Source organism: Schistocerca americana, chromosome 4 (assembly GCF_021461395.2).
Source record: "Schistocerca americana isolate TAMUIC-IGC-003095 chromosome 4, iqSchAmer2.1, whole genome shotgun sequence".
Lineage (NCBI taxonomy): Eukaryota > Metazoa > Arthropoda > Insecta > Orthoptera > Acrididae > Schistocerca > Schistocerca americana.
In genome coordinates this window covers 618,833,194-618,844,000 of record NC_060122.1, presented here as the reverse complement: position 1 = coordinate 618,844,000, position 10,807 = coordinate 618,833,194, and the positions used below count along the sequence as shown (strand labels likewise).

Genomic DNA, 10,807 nt, shown 5'->3' with positions numbered 1-10,807 from the left:
TGTTGAAGCTGCATGGGCAGCTGTACCTGTACACGCCATTCAAGCTCTGTTTGACTCAATGCCCATGCGTATCAAGGCCGTAATTACGGCCAGAGGTGGTTGTTCTGGGTACTGATTTCTCAGGATCTATGCACCCAAATGGCTTGAAAATGTAATCACATGTCAGTTCTAGTATGACATATTTGTCCAATGAATACCCGTTTATCATCTGAATGTCTTCTTGGTGTAGCAATTTTAATGGCCAGTAGTGTACGTCTGGGAGTTGAGTTGCGTAAGTTCTTGTTTTCCGAGGAAGCGGGCCGGCCGGTAGCGGCAGTGGTCTGTAGGCGGGAGAGGGGCAGAGAGGGAATGCGGCGCCGTGGCGTCACGGCCTCCGGCTAGTCGGGTCGGCAGGCCGGCAGTAGGCGAGCGACCGCGCCATGTTGGTCAGCGGCGAGAGCGCCGAGCTGCCCGAGCGGCGGCCGCGCCCAGACGCTACTGACGACGACGTCGACGACGCGGACAGCGAGAGCGGGGGGGAGGAGGAGGGGGAGTGCGCGGCGGCCGCGGCCGCGGAGGCGGTGCTGGCCGCCTGCGGGGGCGGCTTCGGCGGCGTGACTGTGAGCCGGTCGCGGGAGGTGCGCGTGGGGCCGGCCACCTTCTACAACGCGCCCATCCACATCGAGCACCTGGTGCTGGGGGACCAGCCGCAGCCACCGGCCGCGGACGTCCTGGCGCTCGGCTTGCCAGCGCAGCAGCCGCAGCTCAGCAGCCTGAGTAATGTCAAGCCGCACAGTGAGTACTGACGATGCTCACGCCGCACGCTCACCCCCCTCTCCCTGTTTTCCCTACCAATTCCTCGTCCGCTCCCGGTTGCTGCTGGGTCGGAGATTTTCTCCGCTCAGGGACTGGCTGTTGTGTTGTCCTTACCCACATCATTTGATACAATTGAAATTCCACCCACCTCTGCTTCTGAAATTAGGAAGATAATAAACTCTCTTAAGAATAAAAGCTCACATGGTATTGATGGCATTTCCAGTAGGATAATAAAAGCTTGTTCCCAAGAAATAAGTGGGATTCTTAGCCACATATGTAATAGCTCTCTGAAGCAGGGCATTTTCCCAGATAGACTGAAGTATGCCATTGTTAAACCACTGCATAAAAAAGGGGATACGTCTGATGTCAACAACTACCACCCAATCTCTGTTCTGACTGCCTTATCCAAAATTCTTAAAAAAGTAATGTATTGTAGAGTAGCTTCACAACTTTGGAAAAATAAAGTTTTAAGAAAATGTCAGTTTGGTTTCCAGAAGGGTTTCTCAACGGAAAATGCTATATATACTTTCACTAATGAAATATTAAATGCTCTGACTAATCGGAAGTAACCCGTTGTGATTTTTGTGATCTATCAAAGGCTTTTGATTGTGTAAATCATGGAATACTTCTAGATAAGCTCTAGTACTGTAGTATGAATAGGACAGTGCTCAAATGGTTTAAATCATACCAAACTGGAAGAGTGCAGAAAGTTGAAATAAACAGTTCACATAATATGCAAAAAACTGGTGGTTTCTCAAACTGGGGAACAATCAAGAATGGGGTGCCTCAAGGTCGGTCTTGGGTCCTCTGCTGTTCTTACTATATATTAATGACTTGCCGTTCTATATTCACGAAGATGCAAAGCTGGTACTTTTTGCCGATGATACAAGTATAGCTATCACACCCAACAGACAAGAATTAACTGGTGAAATCATAAACGATGTTTTACACAAATTCTTTAAGTGGTTCTCTGAAAATGGGCTCTCATTAAACTTTAACAAAACATAGTATATACAGTTCCACACAGTAAATGGAATGACAGCATTAATAAATATAGACTTCGATCAGAAATCGGTAGCTAAGGTAGAATATTCAAAATTTCTAGGTGTATGCATTGATGAGGGGTTGAACTGGAAAAAAACACACTGAGGATCTGCTGAAACGTTTGAGTTCAGCTACTTATGCTATTAGGGTTATTGCAAATTTTGGCGATATATGTCTGAGTAAATTAGCTTACCATGCCCATTTTCATTCTCTGCTTTCGTTTGGCATCATATTCTGGGGTAACTCATCATTGAGTAAGAGTGCTCATTGTACAAAAGCGTGTAATCAGATAATTGCTGGAGCTCATCCAAGACCATCCTGCAGACACTTATTTAAAGAGCTAGAAATCTTCACTGTAGACTTATGAAATTTGTTATTAACAATCCGAATGAATTCAAAAGTATTAGCAGTGTACATGGCTACAACACTAGGAGAAAAGATGATCTTCACTACTCAAGGTTAAATCTAACTTTGGCTCAGAAGGGGGTAAATTATGCTGCCACAAAAGTCTTTGATCACTTACCTAAAAGCATCAAAAGTCTGACAGATAGCCATATAGCATTTAAAAGGAAATTAAAAGAATTTCTTAGTGGCAACTCCTTCTACTCATTAGATGAATTTTTTGATATCGTAAGTCGGTATTTTCCCAAACCCACAAAAAAAAAAAGAAAAAAATTAAAAATATTGAGTGTCATGTAATATTTTGTCTACTGTAATATCTTGTATAGACATCTTTTATTAGCCTGACACTTTCCACATCATTACGAAGTGTCGTATTCATGATCTATGGAACAAGTACTAATCTAATCTAATCATTATTTCATCTCCATCGACGCGCAAGTCGCCAAAGTGGCGTCAAATCGAAAGACTTGCACCCGTCGACCGGTCTACCCGACGGGAGGCCAAAGTCACACCACTTCCTTTGCCACTGTCGGCCAAATTCTAGCAATCGATTGTTTCTCCCATAACCAGCGTTTAAATTCACTCCAGTGGCGGCTGGTGTTCATTTTCGTTGGAAGGGCCCAGATAAAAAGTCCTTAAACTTTATAATAGAATTCCTCCAAACTTTTTGTTATACACTGTCGGAAAAAAATCGCAACAGCAAGAAGGGGATACGTGTCACAAAAGTAAGTTGGTAGGCGTGTTTCTACATCTGAAAAACGACGTCTGCTCAAATTTCGCGCCAGTCGCATAAGAGTGAAGCTAGTAGCGCCATTATGAGAATACAAACCAGGTTTGCTGTAAATACACGCTGTAACGGTCGTGAGCGGTGGTTACCCTTGAGATTGGAAGTGGTGAGTCGATGTCAGCCAAGAATGTGTTTAACGCGACAAGGCCGCCACTATCCGCACCTCTCTGTGTTTGACCGGGGTTACGAGAAGCTGGATGTTGCACAGAACTTGGCGGGAATGTAGCCATTGTACGAGGTGCATTCAAGTTCTAAGGCCTCCGATTTTTTTTCTCCGGACTGGAAAGAGATAGAAACATGCGCATTGTTTTAAAATGAGGCCCCGTTCATTGTCAATATGTCCCAGAGATGGCAGCACCGTACGGCAGATGGGATTTTACCGCCAGCGGCGAGAATGAGAACTGTTTTAAATACTTAAAATGGCGACGTTTTCCTTACTTGAACAGCATGCAATCATTCGTTTTCTGAATTTGCGTGGTTGAAGGAGACATGTCGTGACACCAAACCGAAACAACCTCGGGCTCGCACAAGCCGGTCTGACGACATGATCGAGAAAGTGGAGAGAATTGTTTTGGGGGATCGCCGAATGATTGTTGAACAGATCGGCTCCAGAGTTGGCATTTCTGTGGGTTCTGTGCACACAGTCCTGCATGACGACCTGAAAATGCGAAAAGTGTCATCCAGGTGGGTGCCACGAATGCTGACGGACGACCACATGGCTGCCCGTGTGGCATGTTGCCAAGCAATGTTGACGTGCAACGACAGCATGAATGGGACATTCTTTTCGTCAGTTGTGACAATGGATGAGACGTGGATGCCATTTTTCAATCCAGAAACAAAGCGCCAGTCAGCTCAACGGAAGCACACAGATTCACCGCCACCAAAAAAATTTCGGGTAACCGCCAGTGCTGAAAAAATGATGGTGTCCATGTTCAGGGACAGCGAGGGCGTAATTCTTACCCATTGCGTTCCAAAGTGCACTACGGTAACAGGTGCATCCTACGAAAATGTTTTGAAGAACAAATTCCTTCCTGCACTGCAACAAAAACGTCCGGGAAGGGCTGCGTGTGTGCTGTTTCACCAAGACAACACACCCGCACATCGAGCAAACGTTACGCAACAGTTTCTTCGTGATAACAACTTTGAAGTGATTCCTCATGCTCCCTACTCACCTGACCTGGCTCCTACTGACTTTTGGCTTTTTCCAACAATGAAAGACACTTTCCGTGGCCGCACATTCACCAGCCGTGCTGCTATTGCCTCAGCGATTTTCCAGTGGTCAAAACAGACTCCTAAAGAAGCCTTCGCCGCTGCCATGGAATCATGCTGTCAGCGTTGTGAAAAATGTATACGTCCGCAGGGCGATTACGTCGAGAAGTAACGCCAGTTTCGTCGATTTCGGGTGAATAGTTAATTAGAAAAAAAATTGGAGGCCTTAGAACTTGAATGCACCTCGTACATCACTGCTGGCAGGCTGGTCACGAGACTGTGTGCACACGAAGACTGGGCTCCGGATGGCCGCGTGGCACTACGGAGAGGGAAGAACATCGTGTTTGGCGTGTGCATCTACAGCAGAATTCGAGCAGCATTTGGCACCTCAGTCACATAACGAACTGTTGCAAATCGGTTATTTCAAGAATTGAGGATCTGCAACCAACCTGTCTGTGTACCAGACACATTGTCCCTACACGTGGACTTATCGTGTGGGGTGCGATTTGGTATGAGAGCAGGAGTACTGTCGTGGTTATTTTGCTCACTCTGACTGCAAATTTTCACTTCAAACTGGATATTCGACTTGTTGTGCTGCTATTTATGAAAAGCATTCCAGAGGGGATTTTCCAACAGGATAATATTTATAAGTTGTCAGATGGTGCAGGAATGGTGTCATGTATATCTGGTGTCGTAGCTGACATGTATCTATATTATTTAGAACAAAAATTGTTTAACAGCCAAGATCATTGCCTAGAGAAAATTCAACACTACTGCCCATTAAAATTGCTACATCAACAAGAAATGCAGATGATAAACGGGTATTCATTGAACAAATATATTATACTAGAACTGACATGTGATTACATTTTCACGCTATTTGGGTGCATAGATCCTGAGAAATCAGTACCCAGAACAACCACCTCTGGCCGTAATAACGGCTTTGATACGCCTTGGCATTGAGTCAAACAGAGCTTGGATGGCGTGTACAGGTACAGCTGCCCACGCAGCTTCAACACGATACCACAGTTCATCAAGAGTAGTGACTGGCGTATTGTGACGAGCCAGTTGCTCGGCCACCATTGACCAGACGTTTTCAGTTGTGATAGATCTGGAGAATGGCTGGCCAGGGCAGCAGTCGAACATTTTCTGTATCCAGAAGGGCCTGAACAGGACCTTCAACATGCGGTCGTGCATTATCCTGCTGAAATGTAGGGTTTCGCAGGGATCGAATGAAGGGTAGAGCCACGGGTCGTAACACATCTGAAATGTAACGTCTACTGTTCAAAGTGCCGTCAATGCGAACAAGAGGTGACCGAGACGTGTAACCAACGGCACCCCATACCATCACGCCGGGTGATACGCCATTATGGCGATGACGAATACACGCTTCCAATGTGCGTTCACCACGATGTCGCCAAACACGGATGCGACCATCATGATGCTGTAAACAGAACTTGGATTCATCCGAAAAATTGACGTTTTGCCGTTCGTGCACCCAGGTTCGTCGTTGAATACACCATGGCAGGCGCTCCTGTCTGTGATGCAGCGTCAAGGGTAACCGCAGCCATGGTCTCCGAGCTGATAGTCCATGCTGCTGCAAACGTCGCCGAACTGTTCGTGCAGATGGTTGTTGTCTTGCAAACGTGCCAATCAGTTGACTCAGGGATCGAGATGTGGCTGCACAATCCCTTATAGCCATGCAGATAGGATGCCTGTCATCTCGACTGCTAGTGATACGAGGCCGTTGGGATCCAGCACGGCGTTCAGTATTACCCTCCTGAACCCACCGATTCCATATTCTGCTAACAGTCATTGGATCTCGGCCAACGTGAGCAGCAATGTCGCGATACGATAAACTGCAATCGCGATAGGCTACAATCCGACCTTTATCAAAGCCGGAAACGTGATGGTACGCATTTCTCCTCCTTACACGAGGCATCACAACAACGTTTCACCAGGCAACGCCGGTCAACTGCTGTTTGTGTATGAGAAATCGGTTGGAATCTTTCGTCATGCGAGCACGTTGTAGGTGTCGCTACCGGCGTCAACCTTGTATGAATGCTCTGAAAAGCTAATCACTTGCATATCGCAGCATCTTTTTCCTGTAGGTTAAATTTCGCGTCTGTAGCACGTCATCTTCGTGGTGTAGCAATTTTAATGGCCAGTAGTGTATTTTATAAGAGACATCTAGATAACACTCTGCTGCTGGTAAACGAGATGCTAAAGACATTCTAAACTGCTTCAGTTGGCTACACCAGAAAATTACATTTAGAGTGGAACATGAATAAGACGATGGCATCAATTATCAGGACCTAAAGACACAACAACACAAGCAGATTCAAAATCCTATAATAAAAACGCAATGACTAACACCACAATTCCTGAAACTTCATGTCACCTAAACATTTGTAAGCCAACGACCTTTCCGCAGTGGTAACACCGGTTCCCGTCAGATCACCGACGTTAAGCGCTGTCGAGATGGCTAGCATTTGGATGTGTGACCATTCAGTTTGCCGACTGCTGTTGGCAAGCGGTGTGCACTCAGCCCTTGTGAGGCAAACTGAGAAGCTACTTCATTGAGAAGTAGCAGCTCCGGTCTCGTAAACTGGCTTACGGCCGGAAGAGCGGTGTGCTGATGACATGCCCCTCCATATCTGCATCCATTGATGCCTGTCGGCTGAGGATGACACGGTGGCCGGTCGGACGGAGTTTAGTTTAGTTTTTTTTTTAAACATTCATAAACAAGTGGCATATATGTCAATGTTGCACAGGGCCAGTACAATACTGTCGGATAAATAAAACATTCAACAAGAAATAAACGAGCGCAAGAGATTGCGCTGCTTCCATGGTTGACTCAGTAGTGGGCAAAGTAAAAAAAGACACTGGCACAAACCGCACAATAGGAGGCAAAAACAAATGTACAGCTAGTATCCCACAGATCGGCACATAAATTGCAAACATGTGCAAAACCAGAAGGTAAAAATTGGTTTTCTACATCTATTAGACTACAAAAGAAACTAATACATAATGTAATGTGTGATCATCAGCCACATTCAGACTTTGAAATGTTCAAAATAACACGCCAGGAATGCCACAGGACAAACAGGTCGATACTCCAAAAATGGTTCAAATGGCTCTGAGCACTATGGGACTTAACATCTGAGGTCATCAGTCCCTTAGAACTTAGAACTACTTAAACCTAACTAACCTAAGGACATCACACACATCCATGCCCGAGGCAGGATTCGAACCTGCGACCGTAGCGGTCGCGCGATTCCAGACTGAATCGCCTAGAACCGCTCGGCCACACCGGCCGACCGATACTCCCATACGAAGTGTACAGACTACATTAAAGTCCACATACACGCAACAGACACACAGTGTTAGCTATAGCCACCTACGTACTCACTAGAGGACACCCATTTGGAAAAATAGGGAAAAAATATCAGCGTACTCCACCAAGCAAAAAAAAAGGTCATAAAATGGATCTGTTGGAAGAAGTGGAGATATATTCACATAACAAAAAAATATGAAGACAAAATAATAACTGAAAAACTGGAAGTGAATCAGGTGAATATCTCAAGATGCTTCGATAATACACTTAAAGAAATTCGTAATATATAGAAATAAGTACCTCTGTAAGTATCTGTAGGCGGCAGGAGTGGCCGAGCGGTTCTAGGCGCTTCAGTCTGGAACCGCGCGACCTGCCTCGGGCATGGATGTGTGTGATGTCCTTAGGTTAGTTAGGTTTAAGTAGTTCTAAGTTCTAGGGGACTGATGACCTAAGATGTCAAGTCCCATAGTGCTCAGAGCCATTTGAACCATTTGAACCAAGTATCTGTAAGCAAATAAGGCAACAGATTATTTTGATAAATACTCTTTATACGAAAGAATAGTATATCATACTCTGTGGGCGACGTACTGGGTCACCTCTGTTGACTATATGTAAAAATACTTTTGTAGCTGTTTTGTTTTTGTACGTTCTTTTTCATTGTGTACTGTGCCCAGAAAATGGTGTGCGATGTTTAATGTGCATGAGTTTCTGCACAAGCGGACCACAAGAAAACTATAAGGAGGAGTTCTTTCCATATTTGCCATTAACTCTTTTTAAAGGTCGATCATTAATTAAGAACTACTTGCGTTTTTATATTCTAGAATAAAAACAACAGAACAATGCAGACCTTAATCGTCGAAAACGTCACAAATAAATGGCGTAGCATAAGAAAAATACACTTGGAAATGGGAATCATTTCTCGAAACCCGTCGTGCAAAATATAAGTAAGGAGAAAATTGTGTCTGGTAGCACAACAAGTTATTTCATGAACAAAATCATTAATAACAATTTATTGGTGTGACAGCGAGTACGTTTCCTTGAGACCATTTTTACTCCGATTGCTTACAGCGTCAAAAGAGACGCAGCCAACGTTTGGGGTTCATGATAAACGGTGGCTACAGCGGGTCAAGGTCTCCAGGGCCATAAACGAAATACAACGAGCGGGAAACTCGGGAACTCCAGCCAACCAGTTGCGGTGCCAGGGAATTCGTTACTTGACGTCACAGCAATTACCGCTATGCTGGCTGTCAGTTAGGATATTCATGTTCTGACGAAAGAGAAGCGAGACTTGATATAAATCACGAGCTGTTTGTACTGGCGTTTTAGCGCGACTTTTATGCCCTGTGCTGAGACAAATTTAATAAAAATCAATTAACTTAGTGACAGTGGATAATCACTGTACTATAGACGTAGGCTTGGCCGAAAAAAGATCGAAGGAAGCAAGCAGCGACAAGAAATATACTCGCGTTCGACAAGAACGCAAAGAGGAAATTGCTTAGTGCACTGTTGGTAAGACTGACATTTCTTAAATTCTACGTATTTTGTACTATATTATTATTATTATTATTATTATTAGAATTACGCGCCGAAAGAAAGATCAGAGCTATCATCAAGGAAACTTTATCAGAAACCGCCTCAAATGTTTAAATTCATGGGAGAAACTCACGCCGGAGTCCGACAAGGAGACGAGTTATCGCTACTCTTGTTCAACACCGAACTGGGAAAAAAAAATCATAGAATGGGAATAGCGTGTCAAAGATAGCCAAATTAGAAAAGAGAAATGAAATAGATTCACTGTGAAATGCCTGGCCTTTGCTGGTGAGCTGGTTATTTTAACAAACAACAGAGATGAAGCCAAAATAGCGCAAGATAAATTATATGAAAACTCCTGTAAACCCGGACTCCAAATTTCCTACGAAAAAGTTTATGGACACCAAATCAATTGGAAAACTGCCAGTGAAAACACAGTATGGAAACATCTCACGGGTCACACACTTCTAGTACTTAGGAGAAACCATCCAACCCACAGGACTGAACAGAATCTTCAACACAAAAAGAATATTCCAACTGCAAAAAGCGTACAAACTTACATGGAATCATATAAAGGACAAACCATCCAACCACAGGGCTGAACACAATCTCCACCACAGAAAATATATTCAAACTGCAAAAAACGTACAAACTTACATGGAATCATATAATAAAAGAGCAGTATCTTGCAATGCAAAACAACGGCCCTACAAACGGTTGTTTTACCAGAGGCCTTGTGTGGGACAGAAACCACAATTATTGCAGGGATTACAAAAATTCATGACAGAGAGAAACAAGAACAAAAAAGTCTTAGAAAACTCTACGGCGCTGTACTCCAAGACGAATCTTGGGCCATGCAACTTATAAAGGAACTCTACGAACACACAACATCACAAGCATATTTAGGAAAAGATGCCTTCAGTTCTATGGACACCCATGTAGTACGGATGAAAACAACCTCTTTAAGAAAATATTTAACATCATTGTTGCAAGCAAATTAAAGACCAATTGGATGAAAGGAACATAAGAAGACCTGCAACAATTGAAAATTTCAGAAGAAGAAACTGAGAACAGTTTACAAGTAAAATCAAAAACAAGAAACTTGGACAAGGTTCAGCTAAAGAAACAACAGGAAAAAACGGACAGAGGAAAGGAAGAAAAAAATACAATGAATTAATGAAAATGTTTTGGGAAGAAAAGAAAAGAAGAAAATGAAGTGAAGTGATTGATTGACTCAAGTTCACACGCTTTCCTAAAGGGGAATAATCGAGAGTAATAATACTAATAATAATAATAATAACAACAATAATAATTTATTATTATTATTATTATTATTACATATCACTCATGTACGCTACAAATTGGTATGTTGACTCATTAAGAATGTTAAAAGAAAAGGCCTGAAGGCCCTAAATTTGCCATGTGAATCAAATGTATAAAGGCACTTTCCTATGCGTACCCTCTCAAATTAAGAAGAATAGTACGTTAGGTTTTTGGGCCCATTTTGTAATAGCGATTAGTCACTAGATAAACGAGCGTGCGTGACATCAAAAGTCTGCATACATGTCCTCTCCACTGCACATTGGTGTAAACGTAATGTGCAGTGGAGAGGAGTAGTATGCAGTGTAGGTTAAGTCGTGTCTTTTGACGGATAGAAGAGTCTGCATACTGCTTCGTGATGTGTGTCCTCTCCACTGCACATT

The 10,807-nt window shown here is 43.6% G+C and overlaps 1 protein-coding gene across 1 annotated transcript in view; it reads left to right on the top strand.

The window, feature by feature from the left end:
* The first annotated feature begins 419 nt into the window (after positions 1-419).
* The window catches only part of LOC124613658 (peptidoglycan-recognition protein SA-like), a 201,315-nt gene continuing 190,927 nt past the window's right edge, over positions 420-10,807 (top strand). Inside the window, exon 1 of the mRNA XM_047142374.1 lies at positions 420-774. Coding sequence (XP_046998330.1) covers positions 420-774 — 355 coding nt within the window. The remainder of the gene's footprint in view (positions 775-10,807) is intronic.